The sequence below is a fragment of the Lutjanus erythropterus genome, chromosome 16 (assembly GCF_056507025.1).
Source record: "Lutjanus erythropterus isolate fLutEry1 chromosome 16, fLutEry1.hap2, whole genome shotgun sequence".
NCBI classification, from domain to species: domain Eukaryota; kingdom Metazoa; phylum Chordata; class Actinopteri; order Lutjaniformes; family Lutjanidae; genus Lutjanus; species Lutjanus erythropterus.
In genome coordinates, this window is record NC_139332.1 from 16,406,621 (window position 1) to 16,433,362 (window position 26,742).

General features: G+C 39.6%; 1 protein-coding gene across 6 annotated transcripts in view; it reads right to left on the minus strand.

The window, feature by feature from the left end:
- Positions 1-26,742, minus strand: part of ppp1r9a (protein phosphatase 1, regulatory subunit 9A) — a 75,299-nt gene that overhangs the window by 34,043 nt on the left and 14,514 nt on the right. For all 6 annotated transcript variants that reach the window (XM_084739957.1, XM_084739962.1, XM_084739959.1 and 3 more), the window contains exons 3-5: positions 9,993-10,125; positions 7,234-7,354; positions 2,018-2,122 (exon numbers count right to left, since the gene is read on the minus strand). In XM_084739957.1, the coding sequence (XP_084596083.1) occupies positions 2,018-2,122; positions 7,234-7,354; positions 9,993-10,125 (359 nt within the window). The remainder of the gene's footprint in view (positions 1-2,017; positions 2,123-7,233; positions 7,355-9,992; positions 10,126-26,742) is intronic.

Genomic DNA, 26,742 nt, shown 5'->3' on the forward strand with positions numbered 1-26,742 from the left:
TCACGCTTCTTTTTGTCTTAATTCATTGATCCATCCATCCACAGACACACTATGGTGAGACAGCTGTTATATTGGTGTTAAATAATCCAAGGCCTCAGTGTGGTTTTCAGCCTCAGTCCTGTTCTGGTCAGCTTGTTCCCTGTGGGACTGTGGAAAGATAGATGTGTGTGTGTGGAGAGTACAGTGCCCGGGGAAAAGCTGCTGGCTGAACAAAGACATGTCCAACACTATCAGAGCAGACTGTTGTCTGGACAGATGCTGTTTGCTGAACTAATATTGACAATGGGGGTTTTCCACATACCAGGATGAGGCACTATAGCTGAAGTAGCCTTGAAAAGGTTCCATCTATCACCTGTCCATCTATCCAGCAAGTATAAATAGATTCATATGAGCAGTGCAGAAAAGTCTAGTCCAGTCTGTCTATTACAGATTTAGAATGACAATGAATTACATATGATGGTATAAGACATCTTAAAGGAACAATATGTAACAATTGTGCATCCAGAAATGAGTACTGCAGCCCAAATAGTGATTTGGAGCCACAGACGCTATATTAAATGTGTCAAATCTGATTTTATATACAATCTGTGGTTGAAGCGTGTTGTTGTCCCCCACACCCTCCTCCCCAGACTCGAGGAGACTCAGGCAGACTGCAGGAACACTGCACGAACTCCAGACAAGGAAAAGATTGTAATGTATGACAATAACAAGCGACAACTGTGAGTTGATCAGCTGTTTATAACCGTCAGTTGTGTGTCCATGTAAAGTTCAGTCTGTTATCCTGAAAACAAAAGCCCACTGCTCTGAAAATACACACTCTGGAGTTGGAGTTCAGTGACCTCCTGTCTTACTGCCTGCCAGACTCACATATTACTTACTTTAACTGTTATAAACGTTTACCTCTTCTAAAATTATATTAATGATTTTTTATGATTCATAAACACCCACTCATTCGGCAAACATTCAGCATTAATTTGAACTGTAATCAACATGAAACTGGCAAACACTAACACAAGTTATGTGCCGGTATACGAATTTCAAAAGAGGGCACTGTGGCTGTAGCGCTGTTGTAAGAGAAACCTGTATTTCAACCTGGCAAGTTTCCTTAATCACTGATGACATATCATGGTCATTTACTCATTTATTAAAGAAAACATATTACAGATTTCTCCTTTAAATTCAAATCCAGCACATGAAGTATACAAAACTGTGACAATCTCAGAACAAGTTGTAACAGAATCACCAGACCTAATTTCACTCTCCTCTCTCTCTCTCTGCTCTCTCTCACTATTTCAGTCTTCCTCCATCATGTCTCACCCACTCACTCCTCCTCCTCCTCCTCCTCCTCCTCCTCCTCCTCCTCCTCCTCCTCCTCCTTGGTAAATCCTTCCCTCTCTCTGTCTGATCACCAGAGGTTTTATGGCCAACTGTCCTAGATTTGCCATTTTAGCTATATTTAACCCTGACTTCCAGTAGCAAATCATCCAGGTTTTAGTCAGAAGTTCCCCAACCCACCCCCCCGAAAGTACAAAACCCAGTGTAGTAAAGGACCTGTCTCATATATCACTTGTGGGGAAACACAAGAGAAATGTACACTTGGTAACATACAGCAATATGAAAAATCGAATGCATGACTTTGTCTCACTTATGGAAGACATTAATTTAGATTTAATTTTAGACCAACATGGTTTGATGCACCTTGCAGCTATAAAGGTACAGGACTAAATGTGTGAAAATAATAATCTGCATTAACATAATGTTAATGTTTACATCACTCATCCTTTACAAAATACACTATTGACTGTGTCCTTGTATCACAAATAAGCATTAATTCTAATAATATGCACTAGAGGTGGGCGATGTGGTAAGAATCTTCACAGTACATATAATTTTACATCACAGTATATATTTGATTGACTGTTCAGGCCCAACTATTACCATTATATAAAATTACATACACTGTGAAAAAAGATTTTGCTTTGCTTTTTTTTTATGCTTGTGTTTTTACAGGTCTTACCTGACCACTCCTGATGTGTTCCTGAGGACCGAGGCAGCGAAGCTCTGCGTGACGCCCACCAGACTGGTCCCATCCACCTCCACGATCTGGTCGTTCACCTTGATCCTGACGCACACACACAAATGAAAACATCATTCAACGCTTTGTGCAACAACCCTCTGTGCAAGTCTGTGATTTAGTCCACAAAAAAAAAAGTCAAAATTACATTATGCAGCAATACTACAACAAGAGGGACAAACAAACTGGCCTATCATGCGTATTCACATCATTTTCCAAATTACGACAGTGCCAGACTCTCTTGCGGTCACAGATTTCCACTGCAACAGCTCCAGACTATTGCCTAACAAAGAGACAGAAAATATGAGGCTCAAAACAAACTGGGAGGGCTAACAAGGACATGGAGGCCAGTGAGCCATTCCCTAGGCCACAACACAGTCGACATTTCCGCTCTGCTTTGCTCTCTGAGGTCGGCTAAGTTCCTGACCTGAAATGAAAATCCTGATGATCCACTATTCATTAGGGGAATTGTGAAAAAAATCACTTAAAAGAGATGTTCTTGCTAAATTTTCAATTTAAACCCACTTGGAAATCTGCATAAAAACCAGACTACGAAGGATTCTGAATAATTTCTTTGACATATGAATAAAGCAAAAACCAATCCCTCATTATTTTTCAACACAACAGCATATTGTTCCAACACTTTACTGCTAAAAGGCACAATACATGCATCATCATCTTTTACAACAAATCACTTCAGTCTACACTGTAAAACCCCGGCAGCTATTTGGTCCGAGTAATAACAACATGCAAGAAGCCTGCAGAAATGTAGGACCAGTCTCTTCAATATCTATGAACACAGACAATTCAATTATACTTTAATCTCGTCCAATTATCACATTTTTATGATATGAAATGCTCCAGTCAAACTAGCACAACTACTCTGGAGACTGAAGAGTGACTGAGAGGATAATGAGAGACTGTTTCATGAGAATTTTGTCCAGAGATCACTTCATATGCACCATTACAGCTTCCATTTATCCTGAACGTTCAAACAAAGTCATTCTGCCTTACGCACAATTTCTAAATATAATGCAAGCAGTGTAATGCTAAGGAGTGTAATGATTCCCATCAAATCTACTGTTCATTCGGATGTATTGTGGCTTCAGTCTCGCTATGAGTATTTGGTATAAATGTTTATGAATGCTGGAATATGACCACCACCACTGACAGATGAAAGCCTCTTATCTCCTTATTTTCTTCTTTGGATGATGGAATTCGATTGTGGGGCCCAGTTTTTAGAAAATAAAATCATATTTTAAGGACATTTATGATTAATTAAAGAGCATTCATGTGATTTAAATTAAATTTCCATAAACCCGAAGGACTCACAAGAGACAGATAAATTAAAGAGTCGTTAAAGTCAGTGCAGCAGATGCACGGCTATTGTTTGTTTGGCTCCACAAACATCAGTGCCCAGTTGCATAAAACCAGTTCATCTAAGGATGATAAAATCACCAACCAATCAATCAGCATAAAGATTTCTTTGAGCTGTTATTAGGGAAAACCCTTTAATGTCTTTAGTGTGATGCATTCCTACAACTCTCTTAGTGACAGCTGTCAATAATGCTGTCTAGTAACATCAAAAAGAATGATTGGAGTGAAGCATAAGCATGGAAAATGAACCTAAGAGACTTTATGCAACACTCATAAGTATAGTTTAGGGAAATTATATTCTTAAGAGACAACAGTGCTTCTTTACTGCAAAAGCTCTGCAGGTTGCAGCTGAAATTTCTTGCAAAGTCAAGATCAACATCAAAACAATGTTCTCTGATGACTGCAGCCACAACTGCAGTGACCAGTGTCCTTTCCACTCCCGTCTGTTTGTCACAACACAAAGCAGCTGCACAGCAGGATTTAATATGAGCACGACACCCAGCACATCAACCAGAACTGTCATATAGATGCGCAGCGTCTGAGAGGTGGACAGAGAGCGAGCTGGTTGTCTGTCAATCAGCAGCTCAGACGCTTCTCCGACTTTCACGCCATCTAATGTCTCAGTTTGGCTTTGTGTGGCCGATGGCTGGTCGACATACAGCTGCTGGGCGAAGGTAGCAGGAAAGAAAATAAAAAACTGAAACCAACAACAAAAGGAGGACGACAGCTCATACAAATAAACCAAAACACATATACTCATCTCATAACCTCCATCTCACCCTGGTACACACACACACACCTAGGGTCATCTGCATCAGACAATACAGTGAGCCACAGCCAAGCCCATCTATCTGTCTGCCTGCGAGTGTGTGTGTGTGTGTGTGTGCGTCAGACCATTACATCCGACTCAGCAAGAGAGAGAAAATCCTATAGCTGGAAAGGGTAATGATGGAAGAAAATTACATTCTGTGTGTGTGCATGTGAGTGAGATAGCACTTACAGAGTGAATGATATCCTGTATTTATTACTGATATGTGAAGTCTTCAGTTAATATATGTCATATTGTGATGAAGGTTTATTATGAAATCCATTATGTGAACACAGGCATAGCTGCAGGTTCACAAAAAGGATGAATCTGTTTCCATCATCTACAGTAATAGAGGTACTAATCGAGCACTGAAATGTTTGAACACCGCATTACAAAACATTTTAAAGATGTCAGAAAGAAGTGTTTATTCAGCAGCTCCTGCACTGTTTGTGGAAAGGTCAGCGGCAAATGGGATCAAAGCTGAAACAGGGTGAACTGTAAATGGAGTGTTTTCAAGTCTGAATACTGAACATCACTGAGGGCAATGCAAGGACAGCAACACTACTGTGTACATCAGAAGGGTTGTACTGTGTGTCCACCCTACCTGCAGTATTTCACACACTGCAAAGCTGTTATGGTCATGTATACACTTGAGTCCAGCGTTTCATTTTATTTTAAGTATTTTAAGTATGACTGAGTAAGTGGGTTAAAGAACAATATATTATGCAGGAGGCTATATATTATGTCAATATCTCAATAAATAAATAAATAAATAAATGAAAGACTATGGGAGAAATTCTGCAATTTTAAGATTTATATCTGTAGTCCAACTTTAATAAAGCATTAAAAATGTGGATATTTTTATTGATGAAAAAAATGAAAGCTTTTTAATTCCGCCTAAATGCACTTATTTCTTCTCATTTGTGAACTAGGCTAAAATGTTCTATATTGTTTTCTTGATGAGTCGAAAATAAAACGAGATGGCCTGTTAATTAATGCATTTTTTGGCAGTAAAAACAGTCAGGAATGTGAATTTATGCAAAATTAACTGATATGACAAATTAGTCTCTCTTATTCCCAAGATTTATTGGTAAGGCCTATTGTGAAGTGGGTCGCAAAGATTTGTCATTTTTACCCATTTTTAAGTTTATGTATTTAGTCATTATTTGACATAAATCATTAAATGGTGAGTTTTATCTTTTTGCCTTTTTTAGATAGCTCACAGTATAGAAACAGAACGTACTGGGTTGTAAGGTGTATGACATTCAACAAAGGTCTCCAGCTGAAACTGCACCAGAGATGTTGCAGCTATATTGCATAATCCTGTTAACCCCTAGGCCACTGAGAAATCCCTAAAATAAATCTGTAGCTTTGAAAAAATATTTTAAATATACTACAAATGTAAAAGAAACCATTTCAATTTAATGAAGTAAAGCATTTTGTAGATTAAAGGGACATTTCTACAGTTTTCATGTGGATGTCCAACAAAAAAAACAACAGATTTTGCAGCAGAAGAACTCAGCTTTCTTGGTCAGTGTGACTGGTCATATGAAAAGTGTCGAATTTCTCTTTGATCTGGTTGTATGCTTAAAAAAGTAAAACTAAAACAAACCGCGAGACTATATGGGCTGTATTTAAGCACAACATAGCTTTGAGAAAAATGCTAATGTCAGCATGTAACATACTAACTTGCTTATGCAGGCAAAATGTTTGCTATGTTCACCACCTTATTGTACCATGTTAGCATGCTAACAATTGCTAATAAGCACTGAACATAAAGGAGACTTCATCCTCTGGACAACATGGATGTCATTATGAACATTATGAGGAGAACAGAGAAGCAATAATATTTAAAACTTTGTTAAGTTTAAATAAAAGTGAAAAATGCTTAAATCTACTCTCATAAATGGATTGAATTTGAGCTTTAGCACAGCCTTCCTCTGATCTTTTCGACTTTTCACACTCACTTCTCCCACTCACTGAAGGAAATGAGGCTTCTTGGAGTCGGTGCGACTGTCATCTTAGAACAGGATCAACTTTTGTCACTTTTGAACAAGCTGTTTCTTTCCCTCGCTCGCTGCTCCTCTCCCCCCGTCTCCCTGCTCTCTGCTACATTTTAACTAATCTCACTCTCGTGTGTTCCTGAAAATACAGCTCAGGCTGCTACATAAAAGACAAAATTAATCCCCAAAGGAAACACACCTACCGCAAACAGCCCCAGTGTAACAGGGTTCCCAGAGTGTATATGGAGCTTACAGTACTTACTGTTCTCATGCTGCAGGAATGGAAGAACCTATCTGCTTTTTAATCTGTTTATGGGGAACCTGAACCACACAGACGCAGTAATAGGTAGAAGCTGGTGGTTTGGAGGCAGAAAACCCACAGCTCAACTGCTGGGAAGCTGTCATCTCCTCCTCTACCCCTGACTGAGTGCTTACTCTGCACTGTTCACACTTTATGATGCACAAAGACACACAACGCACACACAGCTTCCCCCTCGCAACAACATACACACATCATCCAGAGAAATACTATATATAGAGACATAATGTGAATTTTTTTCTATAGACTAACTTTTGAAAACTGAAATAGAACATAAGAGACATAATACACTCTAGTATAATGCCTCTGTCTCTCTCACATGCACACCTACACACTGTACAGTCCTGTGTGAGACTTCATGTCCCAGACTCTCCCATCTAATCCAAACCCCTGCTGCTAAATCTGACAGGGACAGAGTGTGATGCGTGTGTGTGTTTGTGTTTGTGTGTGTGAGAGGGAAAGAAGGTGTTGATGGGTAGACAGAAACAAAATAGCTGATGAATTGCGGCGTGTGTTTTTGTACACTAAGCGACAAGTGCATCTTTGGTCCTGCACATGCTGCGCTTTCCTGCGCTCTTATCTTCTTTAATGAGTCTACAGACTCACTAATCACTGAGTCATGTGTGATAGCCAATAGGAAAGCGGCTCTCACCTGCCGTCTCTCTCTGCAGCTCCGCCCTCTATGACCGTCTTAACGAAGATGCCCAGTTTTTCCAGGCCTGCGTCAGCACCAACACCCATCCCGATGATACTTATCCCCAGGCCGTCGTCATCTGGAAATATACAGACAACATAGTTAGTGTGTGTTTGTGGTGTTTCTAAAGGAGCAATATGCAAGACCATTCAAAAATGAGTACTGCAATCCACATAGCAAGTTGGAGCCATAGACAGTATATTAAATAGGTTGAACTGCAATTCAATATATAATTTAAGGTTGTTTCCCTCATCACCTCCTCCTACGACTCAAAGCTCAGGCAGGTTAGCTACACAAGCACAAGATTAATGCAACATCAGGCTATACAATGATCAGTTGGATCAGCTGTTTATAACTGACGACTGTCTGTCAAAGCAAAGACAAGCCCCTTATCCCAAAAAGAAAAGCCCACTGCTCTGAAAATACACACTGGGGTTGGAGCTCATTGCCTGCATGGCTCACTGCCTGTCAGACTCTATTAACATATTACTAAATTTAACCGTTATAAACATCTACTCCTTCTAAAAGATTATTAATGATTTCTGAAGACTCATCAATGGACGCATACTCACATGGCGGACGTTCTGCATGTATTTTTAACTCTAATAAATGTGAAACGGGCAATCAAAAAGTTATTCTAGACCAGAACAGAAACTTCAATGGAGAACATGCTGGCTATGGCATTACTGTTGGAGAAGCCAGTATTTCAACTTAGCATGTTTCCTTAATCTCTGAAGGTCATTTTAGGATATTGTCCGTAGACATGTTTCCCTTCTTCCACTATAATGGAACTAGATGGCACTCGGCACATTTGAAACTAAACAGCGATGTGTTTTTCCAGAAATCATGACCCAGTTGGCCATGATAATCCACAGACATTGTTGTGAGCATTATCAGTTCTGGTTATCAGTCCAATTCTTTATTGATTCCTTTATTGATTCCTGATCAATTTTCTCTGTGGAAAAAGTGGGCCTACACACGTTTTCAGTGTAAAGTCAACTGTTTTATTATCTGAGTCTGAACACAGTGTGGAAACAGAGTAGAAAAAGGAAAGATGTTTCAGATTATTGCTGATGTTTCCACCCGTCCTTTAAATTAAAATTTTACAGGCGTTACAAGCACTTCTGACTTATTTGTTAGTGAGAAGAGGACACCATTGTTTCCCACGCTGTCACAAGCACAAGTCTCTCGTCCATGAGTAGATGCACACCTCTTTCCGCACAGTGATTCAGAAATTCAGAAAGAAAACAGCTCCTACTAAAGTTGTATTAATGCATGGATACTTATATACTTTTTCAAACCATGTTTAAAAATGATACAATGCTAACAGTCAATAATATCAAAAATACCAAAGCTACAAAAGAAGAAGCGATCTAAGTGCTCATTCAAGTTAAATTCAGTCTTTATTGTCCTGTTCCAGTGCTCACAACAAGGTGTTTGGATTATCTTGAGAGAAGTGGGTCATTATGTCTGAAAAAAGACGTTGCTGTTGAGTTTCTAAAATAGACTTTTTGGCACTTTTAGCACCAGAAGCCAAATGTCATCTAGGTCCATTATGTTTGAGAGAAGTGTCACGACTCCTGCTAGGGGTCAGCAGTGTCTCTTAATTGAAGTTCTTTGTGGGGTGGACTGGTAATTAGAGTCCAACTGGTAGCACCTGGTTCTGGTTTACCAGAATATAAAACAAACTCTGTTGCTTTTGTACATATATATATATATATATATATATATATATATATATATATATATATATACACATATATATATGTACAGAGAGAGAGAGAGAGATAGATAAGATAGATAGATAGATAGATAGATAGATAGATAGATAGATAGATAGATAGATAGATATCTTCAGAGCTTGGAAACTCATTCCAAAGCTATCTATATGGATAAACAGCACTGCAGGTAAAAGGAATAATTATTTATTTTTATTTTGGAGTTGCCTCTGCAGGTATGTCATGGGGCACAGCAGGGTTAAGAGCCTCCATTTCCTAACTTTCCAATGAGCTCAGATAAAAACCCAAAATGGCTCCTAGTGATCAGGTGAACTGACGGATACATGGAAAAATGGATGGACGAATGCACTCAAATAGAAAAACAGCTGATTTATTAATGGAGAAGAGGCACAGACATTTACTATATTCATGGTGGCCTTCACATAAATAGGAAATGTGCTGGTTGGGAAATTCCCTTCCAGTGTACCATCAATCCACCTCCAGCCTGCAGCATTAATTATTCACAAGTTGTTAGGGTTACATAACGGCGAGTGGATGGTGAAATCCTACGATGTGAAGCCTATTTTAGGTCTTTGACAATACTGGATTTCAACACAGGAAAAGACAAATGAGGAAGATGAAATATCACCTCTTTGTAGCTCCTGCTGGGGAATTAGAGCAAACTGTGTACTACAATGGATTTTGAATGTGATCTAAGGAGATTTGTAGCAAACTGTTGCATTGAAAAAGATGGGTTTTTTTATGGTTTTGAAAATAATGCAACCTTTTCATTAATGAGTTCTAAACTTTAAGTCATAATAGGGGGGGCAGGATTAAAAAATTAAATGAAGAACCTGGATAGAAAGAAGAAAAATAGAAATATCACACCTTTAAATTAAATGAAACATCCAATATGTGGGTGATTCTGTCTACAGGGTATAGTAATGTGTAACTGGATCCACCTCCTCATATACGATGTTCGTAAATGTTCTTTCCCACCTTTCTCCAGCTCCACAGGGAAGAGCTCCAGTTTTTCCACCCTCTTCTCCAGCTCGTACTCTGCGGAGGAGGCCACAGGATCCACCTCTTCGTTACGCCGATCGTAGTCCTCATTGGAGTACGTGTTGAACACCTGGAGAGGGAAGCACAAGGAGTGCACAAAATCAAATATAGAGAGACAGAAATGTTCCACCAGCTCAGCAGCATTATTCTGGATCTTCAAAGAAGTCTCATAAAGGAGATCTTGGACCTAACAGCTTAAATAAAACATGTTTTAGTCAAAAATAAGTTTACAAAGCTACACTTACCAACAATTTTGTGTTCCCAGCCAATGCAATATCAACACAACAAAGCCAACAACAAGATGGTAAATAAAGGCTCTTATAGTAAAGCCAAAAGCCACAACTCAACTCATTAACCAACAGGGAACTGTAGTGTAGAGAAACATATTGTGGTGATGGGGGGGACCGCTCTCCTCTCCTGAACTGTGTGGTCCACAGCAAGAGTCAACCGTCACTTCACATCTCATCCCAGCCAAGAGCTCCCACTGTTCTCTGCACCGAAGAGGAAGAGGAGGAGGAGGAGGTGACAGAGCTGTGCACAAGCGGGCCTAAACGTGCATGCTGTTGTCACTTCTGTAGTGCGGCGTTCTGCAGAACGATGGCTGCGGCCAGTGAATAGTGGGGTGCACAGGGATGCGAAGTGTTAGGGCGAGGCAATATTATCTATATTCTATTACGACTATGATATGAGACTAGATATTGACTTAGATTTTGGATATTGTTATATCATGATTGGCATTTTTAGAGGCCGACTGATGTATCAATGTATCGGCTGATGGTGTATATGTCTTGTTTTTCTATTCTTATTTTATTTTATTGTTATTTTTTAATATTATTTTCCTGTATAGCTGTGACAGACCAATGTCCAGCTGATATATCCGTCCGGCTCTAGTAATTTTCTGAACTCACCAGACTGTTCTATTATTTTCCTTTTACCCACTTAGTCATTATATCCACATTGCTGATGACTATTTGTGAAAAATGTCATTGCGGCAGTATTTTCTGAAAGCACCAATAGTCACCAATAGTTGTCTGATGATCTGCTGACGACATAAGTGTCATTCCAGCTGTCAGTCAGACACCTACAGACACATGCAGCTACTATTATTAAAATCTGATAAAATAGCGACATTCCCCACATGGTGTTGTCTCCTAGGAGCATGGAGTTCAACAGAAGGATATCACACATTTAGCAAGGTGACGTCAATCATTATGCATGCTGATCATCTGTGACCACATGAGTCAGAACTGCAGAAGATGAGGGAAATAAACATACTATTCAGTCCTACAGAGTTTCATCACATCCACTCTGTGGTGGTGTCACAGAGCCAGTCACTCACTTCCTGTTAAAGTGCCCTGACCTCTCCGACTTGGGTGAAAGAGGAAATATATTCTCAGTGGAGATCAATAAGGCGTCACATCACATCACATGTATTGATTAAAGCCGAAAGCCAGATTTATGTTTGTCACTTAGCATTTATGTGTACAGATACAGATCTCAGCTGTGTAAGGACAAATACAATAAGGGGCAAACAAGTTCAAAACATAAAAAATGCATGAAAGATGTCTGTCAAGATTTTTGTGCTTTTAGTTGCACATTTTTTTTTACGCTGCAGCGGATGTAGTGTGGGTTTGACTAATATCTTACCACATGATAAAGACAAAACAAACTACAGTAAATAAATAAATAAATAAACGGCTGTGTGTTTCAGAGACACTGAGCCGGCTGTACGCACAGCTTGGGTACATTGATGTAGCGTGATGCTGCCAGGGTTGGTTTTATTCTTCCCTCTGTGTGAGCCTGCGTGAGCTTTATCCATGACCTCGCTGTCATCAATCATTCAGTGTGATCAACAGCCCTGCATTATTCACACTAGCACGTACACACACACACACACACACACACACACACACACACACACACACACACACACACACACACAGAAATGCATGCACTCACCCACACAAACACATTGTTACACACTCACATACATACTTAATGTTGTGCATAGCAATAAAAAATATAATTGGTCAATATGTCGACCGATATTTTCAGCCCAATTTCTGCCTCTAACAGCTACATCAGTCTACACTGGTATCTGAATACTGTATATGTGTGCTTATATGAAAACTTTTTTTTAACAGAACACAATGCAGATTGTTTTAATTTGTTAGCTTTATCGGCAGCATTTTATGTATATTGGATCCTTTTTCTTAATATGTTTTGCTCTATTCGTGTTTTATTTAATGTATAATTATTTCAAATATTAGTTAAGGTTTACTGTTTCTGTGCACTGTAAAAAGAAAAGTTGAGAAAACTCAGAATTTCTGCCTGTGCAAGTTTAACTAACCCAAGTTTTGACCTGTGATCTTTTGTTGAGATAATTTATTTTTCCTCTTTAGATAAACTTGAATCATTTGTGTGATTAAAAATGAAATGGGTCCAATTGAAAATATCAAATCATTAATCATTAGTCACTTTCACTTCAGTGAGTTTACACAACAACTTCTGAAAAACAAAAATTTGGAGGTTTCTAAAACCCAAAGATTCAAGTGTACCCGAAGAAGTAAATTATCTCAAAACAAAAAACACATACACATGAAATAAATAAAGAAAAAACAAGCAAAAACAAAACGTCATTAGTTGGTAAAGCTTTTTCAGAACTTCAGAATTTGAGTTGGGCTCAAAACTAAAAAATCTACCAGAGAAAGTTGCCATGAGATTTCTCAACTTTTTCATTTTTACAGTGTGATATTATTTTGGACGATAATGTTTAATTTTAAACAATAAAGTATCCTGCCTCTATTACAAATCTTTGTCCACTTTTAAGGGCTCACTGCAAATGTAGGTTTATGCAAATGTTCTATATTCCGTATAATAGATTTTGTTTTAAGAATATTGGAAAACTTCACCCTCAAACAGCCCTTTGAAGGACCGAGGACTGGCCAAAATGTCCTCACACCGAAGTCTAAAACTAAAATCAGTTCTCACAAAGCTGGATTTAGACACACACACACACTAAATACCAATGCACAAACACACACACTGCTGATGAATGCTAACACCAGCACTTGCACCGTCCTGGATGTTCCGGACACATTGCTACCATTGGCAGCCAGTACGCTCTCTAATGGCTTCTCTCTGTCACTGTGTGCTATCTACCAACACATTAGCATGTGGCCAGTCAAAGAGTGAGGGAGGGGAGGGGGAGGTCATGAGGAGAGATGAGGACAGATGAGGGTGGATCCGTGAGAGAAGGCCAGAGAAGAAGAAGAGAAAGAGGCAGTGCAGTGATGGAGATAGATAAGAAAAGGGCAGGAGAGGGAATTCAAAAAACGATGAACTGAGAAGGAGAAGGATGGACGGGAGAGCAACGGTGACTGAGAGAGGGACTGACGAGATAAATGAAAGACCGTGCACAGGGGAAATAAGAATAGGTAGGCAGAAAGAGAGTGAAAGAGAAACAGAGAGACAGACTGCACCATCAAATGGAAAGCATTTACCCACAAGATAGAGAAACCTGATGGCTGTCTGGCTCTAAACAGAAACTACCAGTATATATCTTTAGATTGTCCGAACACCATTTGGTTTTCCAATGAGAAAAGGCTACTTTCAGTCAATTTGGTAAATATTAAGAGACCCAAAGAAAGAACGCAGCTGATATCTTCTTTAATTTTACTGTAAGTCAAACAACATTTTCACTTATCTCCTAGATAGACTGCACATTTCTTGTTCTCTGACTATAATTGGATTTTTGCAGTCAAATAAACACTTTTAGACTTGAAGTAACAGAAGAAAGATAAGACAAAAACAGATAAAGCGGCAGAGATCGTGAGATGGTACAGTAATGTGTGCAATTGTGTTTAACCTTGACAGTGTGGTAGGACACTGCTGTCTGCTGCTTATTTTACTATAGGGCGCTGGACCAGGCCTGCAGCTGGCAAACACAAGTCTGACAGCTGTGAAGCAGACAGTCTGGGCTGCAGCTACCCTAACATGTAATATATAATGACTATGCTCAAACAACATTGAACTATTAGCTATATATACATATTAAGTTGTCTTTCATGAAAGTTTTTTAACCAGCGGCTCTGGGGATGGCAACATCGGTTCACTACTTCAGTCAAGACTGAAATATTTCAACAACTACAGATGGCTTGCCATGGAATTTTGTATATTTTGTATATACAACAACTATGTCTTTATTGCTATATTCCTAACTAATAAGGGTATAAAGATCGATCTGGATCGATTTCATGATCAATGTTCTAATATACTGGTGCAACGTAGGGTTGGGTGACTGGACAAATATGTATATCGGCGATTGACTGAGTCGATTGCTGTTGTTTTTTTAGGTGATTTTTATCGGCCATTTTTGTCTGGACAACTATGTGATTGATTGTGATGAGATTTGGTACATATATTTAGGATGAATCAAACCGACTTTCCTTTAGCTCCACCATTTGGTTGACATTTTTGGTTGTCACTGAAACATCTCAACAGCTATTGGATTGAATTCTGTCAAGGTTTTTTTATTATTTATTTTTATTTTGCAGATATTGCTATTCCTCAGAAGATAAATTTTAATTATCTTGATCCCCTGACTCAAGCACAGAGGTGTCAAACTCATTTTAGTTCATGGGTCACATACAGCCCAATTTGCTCCCAGGTGGGCTGGACCTTTAAAACCATTACATAATAACCTATAAATAACACCACCACCAAATATTTCCCTTTTGTGGTGTGAAGAAGAACAAATACATTATGAAAATGTTCACAATTAATGAACCTTGCATTTACAAAGCAGATGATGAAGGAAAAATAAGTGCTATTTCAACAATGTCTCAGTTTTTCCACATTCAGTTAGTATTCTGTAATTGCATGTTATGTACATTACAAAATACAGACCACAGTGGATCTAAAAATGAAAAAAACATTTATATATTTTGACAATATTTAGCAAAATCTTTAAAAGCGACCACAATAAATATTTATTGTTTTTCCAAAGAAATGTTTTCTCGTCTGGAATTAATGACTGTTCTGCAGTTTTTCTGCGTCCAGTGGGCAGGATTGGACCCCTTCTGACCCACCTGCCATACATTTGACACCCCTGCTCTAGCACCACCATCACATCAAAAGCCCAGTTTGTGCAAACTGAGTCATGACCAAATAGTTGCACAACTAATGAAATTCCCATTAACTTCAGCTGTCGTTTGTGTTTAGTGCTAATTAGCAAATGATAGCATGCATTATTAGCATGCATGTTAGCATTATCACTCAAAAATAAGTGACCATGGAAAAGATTAAATATGTTAGCACTGCAGTGCACGCATGTTTAGAAAGTTTATCACTGGAGGCAAACAAACATGGTGCAAAACATGATCAAGCTGATACGACCCAACATTGTCTGCATACAAGGAATGACTCAAGAGATAATCAATGAGATAAAATAAATCTTGACAGCTCCATCAAACCTAATATGACTCATCAACGTATCAATACGTTGACCCACATAATCCAATAAACTGATCCCCTGGAAACAGCAATGTCAGAGCGTTCACCCTTATCTGCTTTAATAACTGTGTGAAATCTATATCCCCATCACATCGAGACAACGAACACCTACAAATTTCCACTTTCAAGTACAGTTGGTGTTTTCTGACTATACACAGGGACAACCACTAAATGTGAAAGCAGACTTAAGTATAATGGGCCATCTCCCCCCGTGTTGCCCCTCTGGGATTAAATTGGAACAGTCTTTTGGAGGATTAAACACAACACACAACCATTTACATGTAAATATATTCCTCTACAGTACACTGCCTACACTTTCGTTCAAGCTGAATGCACTACTTTGGATGAAAAAGGCTTTTGCCAACAAAAAGTCAGATTTTTAGGATTGATAAAAAAGTGCTTTATATTCCAATGGAAGGTCACATATATTCAAAATGATAAAAATTGGGTTTTAAATAGTTTTATGGACTCTAGGGTAATGGTGCTTGGAGCAAACTAATTTTAATTTGGAAAACTAAATCTAAAATCTCAGTACGTGGATTAGATAATAATAATACATGTAGGAATCAGAACATCCTCCTTAAGACCAGAGCCAGTAAATACACTCAACGTCTTACAGCAACTCGTTTTAAAGTAGCATCACTTCTGATCCACCCACACACTCATACACAGACATACTGTGCTCATGCAGGAACACATCTATCCCTGACATCTAACATACACACTGTAGACTCTGATAACGACTAAATTTCTCACTATATCAGCCAATATCTCTCCTCTTCCTCTGCATATCCTCATCTTTCATCCAAACAACACACTGATCGATGCCTCCAACACCAAATACACACACACACACACACACACACACACACACACACACACACACACACACACACACACACTTTTTTGTTTTGTCTGTAATCAAACCCCTTACAATGGAGTTACTGGCACTGTGGTGCAGACAGCAGTTCTGCTTGGGCATCCGCAGATTGGCAGTCTTGTTATCTGATCTCTAGGCCTCGCAGGTGAATTGCAGGAGTTTGGTTTGGACTGTTGAAAAGAAATTTGGTTTTACTGTGGATGCTGTGGCAGCAGCTGTGACTCTGCAGATGCCTGCAGACGCCCCCAGCCACTGACTTGATTAAAGCTGAGCCCTCTCACTCAGTGTCTCCCCGCAGCCTATTTGTATATGGGTGCTTGAGTATGTATGATAAAAGTGCACTTCAGGTATTTGAGTCATAACAATGCAAGTATGCAGGCAGGCTTTGTGTTTTTGTGTGCACAGCTGGTTGGACTTTCATGGCAGGTACATGTCTGCACAAGCACACATGCATACATCTACATGTTTTTTTTCACTAGCCCAGTTGGGCAAGTGGGTCAGAAATCTACTTGCCTGAAATAAATTTTTACTTGCATCTCTCCAAATTGTTTTTATCAAAGACAAACAAAGGTTTAATTTAACTGTCGTTTAATCTAGGGCTGCAACATCTATAAAATGTCTGAAAATAGTGAAAAATGTCCATCCCACCTTTTCTAAGTGGGATGGATGAAGTTGGGATGAAGTTGATGTCCTTAAATGTCTTGCTTTGTCAGCCTAAAACCCAAATATATCAGTTTGATATGACAATAAGCAAAGTGTTTAATCTCCACATCTGAGAGGCTGGAAAACAGCATGACGATGAATCAATTATCAAAATAGTTTGATACTTTAATTCTTATTTAGCACTTGGCCAGTTAGACAAGTGCATTACAAGATTTACTAGCCCAATATGGCATTTTACTTGCCCTGGGCAAGCAGGCAATCTTCATTGTTGAGCCCCGGATACTGTATTTACTCTCAAAAACTCTGTATCATGATATTATGATGCACACATACATACACATGGCAGTGGTACATTTTGTGTTGTGTTAAACCTCTCAACCAATCAGTTTTCCTAAACTTTGACTAAAAAACAGAAATATATATATGTAATACCTTGCTTTCAATATTGCAATATGTATCACAATATACTGAATCATAACCCTTGTATCGTGATACGTATCATGATGCCAGAGTCTTGCAATACACAGCCCTACTGCGTATGGTTATACATGACAACCCCTAAATAATGGCTGTCAGTCTGTCCGCATAGCTGCTGGGACAGCCTGATGGCTCCCCTTTGGGACAGTATGCCTTAACTATGGGTCCACTAAGCCACAGGGGAGGAGAGAGGAAGAGGGGTAAGGCTGGGCAAAAAAACAAAGGTTAAAAAAAGAGAAAAAAAATAGAAAAAACATCTGAATGGGGAAGAGAGGATGGGGGAGCCAAACGAGACATGGGAATGTTGGATGGGGATAAAAAAAGAGGACAAATGCAGGAACACAAGAAGGGATGCAGGAAGCTTTAAGATGATGAGAAAATGGAGGAGTAGTAAATGAAAAGGAAGAATCAAGTTTACTGAGGATGGGAGGCAATATCCACTGAGAGAGCAAAACACAGTGACTCATATGATTCATGGGCTACAGCAGCAGCAGACAGTGAGGCTATTGAGGAGTGAAACAGGCAATAAGAGAGAAATAAAGAAAAGAAAATGAAAAAAAGGAAAGCTGGGGAGCAGTCGAGGCTAGGGGTAATTTGCTCCAGGGTTGTTTGAGTCCCTGCCTAAGATGTCACGGCATGGCGCCCATGCCCGGCCAACCGCCTCTGATGGTATTAAACCGGGTCTTCGGTGTGTGGGTGCCAGTGCCGTCGCCCGCCCTGCGCCTTCCAGACAGCGGCTGCTGCCCAGGGCAATAAGAGGCTGGAAAACCCAGGAGAAATGTTCCTACTGCTGTGGCATGAGCCCAGCAAACCCTGCAGTGGATTAACTACAGCCTGGCACACACATACACACACACACACACACACACACACACACATGCACGCACACACACACACATACACACACACAGTCTGCTCTGCTGCGACAATTCAGCACATTTGCATTCCATTACTTGTACCTGTGGCCACCCACCCACTCACACAACACCGTGTGTCGGAGAGCTGACAGGTGCTGAAGAAAGTGTCTGGATGCTGAGGGGACGAGACAGTCGCTGATGATGGAAATAAATTCATGTCTTGCACGAACAGACTGAGACTGACAGATTATAAAGAGGTGGAGATGGGAACGGGTGAGAGTGAGAAAAGAGCGAAACAAACAGAGATGTTCAATATACTGCTCTATGTAAAGAGAAGAGAGAGAACATACACGATTTTACAGTTAATTCAAGGCCAACCTTTCCGGCAACTTGACTTGCATCACCCCTCATCGTCTGAGGAAGCGACACTGACTTTTGACATGTTGGGGGATGCCAAGTCAGCGCTTCTTTTTTTTTTAACTTCAGATGGAGCTTCTGCATACAGAGTAGACACACATACTGTTTGTACAAGTGGAGATCTTCGAGAGAAATAAGCCGTGTTTCCTTTGCAAGAACTTTCCCCAGAGGCTGGGAAGCTTTGGTGTTTCCACTGCAAGGACCAGGGTCTAATGGTATTCAAGAGTTTTTTGTTTCCTGCAGAACTATTGGAAATTTTTGATGACATATCCTGCACTCAGAAGCATACACTTTTTTTTTGCATCCAATGAAAGGCATTCTCACTTATGACACAGCGAAGCATGGAAGGCGAATACGTCCATTCACAGCTGTAAGACTAACTGCTGTTAGTGGGCTGTCACTGGGACAAAGACAACCTCAGAGACTGGCAGTACAGTACAGAGGTCATTTACAAAGTTTCCTGAGGGAAGGATAGCTTTACTTATTGCTTAAATAAGTTAGCTTACCGCTAACTGCTGTTTTGGTCCCCACCCAGTTGTGTTCGCTAGTAGCTCCCAGCCTGGGAAGATTCAGCTAATAAGACTGCTCTCCCTTGTAGCATTACACCACAGACTTTAGCTGCATGGTGGCCAGGGGCATAATGCACTGTGCTTTTGGCTACTGTAAATGCCAATCAATGTCTGCAACAAGTCCCTCCTAGCTGCATGTTTTACAGGAACCATTTCATGAGAATTTTATTTCCCCCAAAGAATTCCCTGCTAAGGTGATAGTACTTTCCAAAAGTACAGGAACTTTGGGGGTATGGAGGAAGAAAGTCCAAAATAATGAGAAAGAAGACACAGCAAAAAGGCTAGAGTGTGTGCCCAAATAAGACAAAGATGAACTGGCAACTAAGGAGGGAAAGACAAGACTTAATAGACTAGTGAGAGGAAGGCTAACAACACACAGGTGAGGCCAGTCAGAAACATGTGAAAACAATCTGTAATCAAAAAAGAGGGAAAATACAGGAAGTGAAACAAAAGAAAAGACAAGAGCTTAAAATAAAACAGGAAACTACTAAAGTAAAACCCAAAACCATAACAGAAGTAGTTCCTGCCTGGGACTAAAAGTTTGGGGTACTTGGGATGTGAAAATGCAGCTACCCATTTTCCAGGGTGTAGTCTTTTGAAAATGTAAATAAGATTTGTGTTTTCAGTTGTCAGCTCAGCTTTTTTCAGCTGCAGTTTCTGTAGCAGGTTCATTTTTTTGCCCTCAAGAATGAACTTTAGTCCACACAATACCACTGGGTGCCATGACTCCCACCAACAAACGCTCAGGACTATAGGATGAGAGACACAATCAGGGAGGGAGGGAGGGAGGGAGAGAGAGAGAGAGAGAGAGACAGAGAGAGAGAGAGAGAGAGAAAGAGAGGGGCCAGCTTTAAACAGAGGGCAGAGCATAGTAAACAACTGCGACTGAATGGCTGCAGACAATGCCTGGCTTTATTTCATGTCTTGGTCATATACAGTGAGTGGGAGGCTGGGATCAGAAGTAACACAACAACAACATGTTGCTTGTTACTGTACTGATGCTCTAATGCCCACTCGCTATGCTATGTAATTCATTATGCTGCAACAATGACTTGGCAGAGTTTGGGACCACACTCACCCAGTATTCATATTTATACACAGAATAATAGCCACTCTGTGTGATCCAGAATAATTCTGCTTTTGGCACAGATCTCCACAAATGTGAGACAGTATTAGCAGCGGTTGGATTTTACAACAGAAATCAATCCAACTGTTGGAATTTCAGGGTTCAACTAAATTTAAATTCAGACAGTTCAGCAAGGACACAGTGACTGTGCAGCAGTCTGAACCTTCCTCAGCAAACACTGAGAACATTGTGTCAGTGAGACACTTTGTTCTCCTGTGCAGTTTTTTACTGCAATAAAAAACTGGCAGCGCACTGATGATATCATTAGCGAGGGACCAGATTGGGTAGGTGGGGGTTGGAGTTCATTGTGTGGCAACTGACCAGCCTCAAAAACCGCAGGGCACATCTTGCATATCCCGGATCATTAAAAATGCATCCCCCAGGGAGGATCGGGTGGCACCGAAACAAGCAAACAAAAACACCACTGCATTAATAATGGAGAGAGTAAGCTACAGGCACGCACAAATACATACAAACCCCACACCCCAGTCTGAAGGAGTTGTACCTGTCAGAGATAAGACAGGGAGGAAAAATCTTTGGAGTCATGATGATCTGCTTTTCCATTCACAGCTTAAGTACAGTATAAAAACACAAAATTCCACATAATATATAATACTTAGGTAAGAGGTGGTGTTAAATAAACTTAGAAAATGTGTTCTCTTGACAGTAACAGGTTAAGTTATCATTTGCTAAGAGCTAGTGTTAAGTAGTAAGCTCAGAAAAGTGTGAATGATCTCTGAACAGCTACTTAAGGTAACATTATCTAAGAGCTAGTATTAACTAGCAGCTGAGGCAAGTGTGACTGTTAGCTTAAGCTAATATTATCTAGTGTCAGTGTTAATTTTTAAGTCACAGCAATTGTTGACATTCTCAATAATGGTCACACATGCAGATGTTGCAGTCGCTGGCTCCTTCAAACTTCTCTACTTTTTTTTTTAAATCTTTTTTTGGCTTTATTGCTTAAACACGACAGACATGACAGAAATATATTCATTGAGGTTTGGATTAAAGAGCAGTGAACCTTGAGACTATACACAATGCTCATGCCATCTTTTCAGATCAGCCGGATGCACCATCACAGACCACCCCAGCAGGAGTGGAAGTGAGTGGTGATAATAGGCCCTTTCCACGTGACGTCGGTCAACGTCTGTTCTGACTCGAGCTGTGTTATCCTCACTTCTGCTCGCATTGTGGGACACTTGCACCAGCAGCAGTTCAATCAGTCCCTTAAACTTCTGCTGCAGATTCGGCTGGACGGTGTGCAACGACTGGCAGACAAACTGTCGCTAACAACACGCTTCAAACTTAATAAAGGTTACAAATTCTTAACTGAACAGTTCCTGTTTGATAATGAAGGTAAGTGTTTTTGTTTTCTCTAGCTCTTAGGGCATAACGTTAGCTGAAATTAGCAATCTATTAGCTTTCTGTTTGGCAGTCTTTTGGTCCTAATCTTGTTTAGGTTACTATATTAAAGACTGCAAACCGATGTTGCAACTACTTTTACACAAAATCACTGTTTGCCACAGAATCTGAATTGTATGATAAAATCCAGTAACGTATTAATTGCTAATTTTTATTTATTGTGCCTTTATTATTTACAGGCAGCATTTAGACTAACAACACCTGGTGTAGGAAGATTGAAGGAGCATGACAGCTGACTGATCAACATTTAATTTATTAAGATATCGCAAATGCTCAGGGTCATTGGTGTGTATAGGATTTCCGGTTTTCTTTCTCCCAGAAGAGGGCACAGCCGGACATTTTGGTGAAGTACACAACAAGCAAAACTCTGGCATGACGCGGGGAGGCGTAATCTTAATACTGATGATGCTTCGTGCTCAAACACAGTAAAAGGTGATGCACACTGTTTCCCAGATGTTGAAGAGAACATTGTGTATACGTCTATATGTGTATATGTAAATAACTGTGTATATTTTTTTATTTTGTTTTATATTTTATCCTTTTCTACTCTGACTTTAATTAATTATCTGTATATGTTGTATGTATGTGCAACCCTTGTGTTGTATAATGAGAATAAATGACCTTGATACCTTGATACATTGATAATGTATGAATTTTAATGTGCTGGATTGTTCACACTGACCTTAGCTCTCATATCGTGACAATATAAAAGGCCATTACACAAGTTTCTACCAGATGATTTGTAATGAGTCCAGCTTTTAGTCAAGATTTTTGATTTAGCCTCCCTGAAAGAGGCTTAACCAAAATACCCGACTGTCGTTCTGCCTGAGCTCAGCCGCTGTTTTTGCTGGTCTAACCAAAACGTCAGCTGTTGTATAGCTGCTGTAGCAGAGTGTTGGAGCTCTCTCCCAACAAAACCCTGTTCTCTCCCATTATGCCCTGCCACAGATTGCATAATTAGGAAGTTGACAGCCAGCTTCAGTCAGCTCATGGAGGGAAAACACTAGAAATCAGAACAGAAGAGAGATGGATTGAGTGCTAAAGAATGTAGCAAGAGATATACATAGAAAGTTCTGTTATGCAAATTGGCAAAATAACTGTCATGTTGTTTCTGCTGTTTGGAGGGAAGATTAGGGATGTGTGCTGCAATAAAGCCAGATTTTTTCTCTGTGGTATTAGGTGATGTTTCAAAGACAAACAGTTATATTATTACTTTGATTATTTTATTAAGGAAAAGATTTATTATCAAAGTTTACTCTGAAACGATATATTTTGCAAAAAGAAATGATAAGGTCATCATTTCCAGAAAAGGGTATTAATCAATAATTAATCAACAGTCTAGAAATATAATTTGATATTGTTTACTCTGGTGGTGGCATTTGTAGAAGAGAACTGAGAAAAAAAATGAAACTTAGAAAAAAAAATTAGCTTAAATGTGAGGTTCGGAAAATGCACAAAATTTGCAACTCTAATGGCTAAAATTTATTGAAGCTGAAGACTGGTAAAAAAAAAAAACTAAAAGAGCATCAAGGGTAGAATTCAATGCATTTTTTTTTTCTTTTCTATATAAGAATGGAATTATGTTTAATTTAATTTTGTTGCTTACTCAGGTTGTGAAGCCTGTTGATATATTGTGATGTGATGACATGTTGTGTGTTTGTGTATGTTTAGGTTTGATTGTATATTTCAGTTTGGTCTAGTGTGATTCTGGTGTTGTGTTTGCTGTTTTTAATCCTCTTTTAATCCTATTTTGTTATTGAATAAAAGAAAATATAGGGCAAAATACCATTTAAAAGCAGTTTTTCTGTGACTTTGACTCACTCTGAGAATTACCGGAACATCAAGGACTTGCATGGCTGTAAAATGTTTTTGCTTTTTTTTCAATCTCAGAAGGCATCCACTGCAACACTAGACTATACTGAAGGAGGCTAAGCTTTTGCGATGCCATGCAGACCTAAATACTATTTAAAAATGACATTGCCAAAGTCCATGTCAGTATTGGTTCCAAAATTCGAGCAATGCTGTTACACATATACCGTCAGCCAGAGAGACAGCCTGCCCTAAAGTAGAGCAATCCTTTCCATCAGAAAACACGGTCAGAAAGCAAAGTTCCTGGCTGGAGGCCATCTCATTTGAGCTTGTGAAGCACAAGACTGTATTAGGTGGTGCTCCAGATAAGGATGATGGTAGAATTATACAGATGGTTACAGTTGTTGCTGCACGTATGTAACAACATAGTAGGATTTGATCAGTTGTGTACAGCAGGCGGGACAAGCCAGAGGTTACATCCTGACAAAAAGCTCAGAGTCTCTGTTGTCGTGTACTGAATTAAGGGCAGTCAAATGAGCTCCGAAATGTTCAAAAGAAATAACTGTCCCTAGATGCCTGGCAAGTCTGTGGAACTGCACTGGGAGGGTTCTAGTCGGCATTTTCTCTGTTTCCAAGCATCGGCGACTTTGTCTTTATGTTCTTTCATGCTCCAGTAAAGTACGAGATGAGTCTCTGAATTGTTTTGATGTACTGCAGCCTGAGATGCAAACCCGCATACGGCAAGGAAGTCCAAGGAAAGGAATGTGTGTAGGTTGTCTTTGCAACCCAGTATTTGTTGTGGAAATCTGCAAGCATGAAGATATCAGTCTGAGGCAGGAAACTTTTGAATGGGATGGTTTAACTACAGACACAGTAAAATGAGCCAAAGCCTGTCAAGACTAAGAATATGTATTGCCTTGGTTCTTAGCAATAATACACAGTACATGAATAATGTTCAGTGTAATAAACTTTAACTATTTTGATATGAAATAACATAAGTAAATAGCTGGTATTATTAACTTTTATCTTAACTTATGAGCTGCAGATATGTAGATATGTATCTATACTATATTTTGCATTTATGTGGTTGTTTTGCATTACATTTTTGTGGTGACTTTATGTTTCTTTATAATACTTTTGTGTCATGTTTACCTCTTACTGATCATTTTGCATCTCTTTGCTGTTGTTTTTTGTGCCTTTGTGTTTGTTTTGCTTGTCTTTATGGTTGTTTTTTTGTCCATTTAGGATCATTTTGCATCTCTTCATAGTCATTCTGTGTTTCCTTGTGTTTTCTTATCTTTTTTTTCTGATAATTTTGCATCTCTTTGTGGTTGTTTTGTATGTCTTTACAGTTGTTTTTGCACGTCTTTCTTGTCATTTCAGGTTCTTTGTGGTAGTTTGACTTTTCAACAAGAAATGTTAACATTCACTGTGGTTCAAGGCCTGGTGAGTAATCCAGTCATAATGCTAACAAGCCAACTACCTATCACCTTTTCACTCTGGTAGCAGGACCAATCAAATTCCTGAGGGGCCCATCCCAACCTTTGCCACTGCTTTGCCCCAGTCCCTGGTCTGACGCAAAAATGAGTCACATAAGCGCCTCATATTTAACTATGTTGATCTCACAACATACAGGTAACTAAATCTCCAAATACAGGTAAAGAAGTCCCCAAAAACAAGAAGAATGAGCATCGACATCCTTTTCTGAGTTGCAGAGCAACACACCAGTCATAACATGTAGTAAAACACATCCATAAAAGCAAAATTAACGAAGTCTTGCAGCTATAAAACCACAGAGCGGAGGACTGACACACATCCATCATATTGATTATGACTCCCAGCTCAGATCCATGCTACTCAGCATTCTGGTGACGGTGCAGCAGCAGAACCTAATGGACAAAACGTCAGTCTCTTTGATCTGGTAACAGACATCATGCCGAGTGGAAAGGCTGATTACAGAGCCACTTCACTGGCCATTTAACCGGTGCTCCACTCATCACGTCTGCTTAATTCCATTAAGATATCACGGTGTCTCTGATGAAAATGCAGTTGCTCTACAGGCACAAAAAGTATCATTAAAAAGATGATATAAATGCCATTCACGTAGAGATAGAGAGAGGAAAACAAGAGGAGACTGACACAGCAGACTGCATGCAGAGGGAGAAGATTTCTCCTGTCAAACTCCTGGGGTGCAGTTCAACAAAAAGAGAAAGAAAACAAACTGCATGGAAAGAAAATTGCAACAAGTGTGAGATGCTTAAAAGCTTTTGGGATTTGTTTGGGATCAAGGCTGAAATTTTTAAAACCCTGAAAACCACACAGGGGAACTAAGCACCGGCTGAGATGTGTGCGATACCTTCAGATCAAACTTTGTATTCTCAATGTCATATCAGCTGCACAGAAGATACGTTGACAACAAGACACCAAAAGTGAAGACAGAAGACTGAAACTACTTCAGTGCCACTACATCAATCTATAGCCTCAGACTGAACAACTAAACTGGATTTCAAGGATAAAACCAGTTGCTTGAATGAACATGAGATCTGATTCTCTTCTGTAGGTCAGCGCCTCGGGGAGGGCAGGCTGGCTGTCTTTGCCTCGGGTAGCTCAAAGCAGTCACTTCTCACTGGGTCAGTCAGGATGTTACAGCTCAGTGAAAGGATGTGGAAGTAATCATTAAAGTCCAGATGAAACAGCACGTCGAGAGAATCTAGCTTCTGAATCATGACATATTTCAGAGTGAAATGGAATAGTCAGGTGGGACATAATGTTGGGAGGAATATGGGATTTGCTGGTTGAAAAGTGGTCGCGTCGTAACCTGACGCATGATGCTGTTGTTAGCTAGCTAACTAATGAGTCTCTGGTAGCTCTGTGCTGCTGAAAGTTGAAGACTGATTAATGGGTGAATATTATTGGTTGAAATTGGTTGGTTCAAGCCTACATAAGCACACAT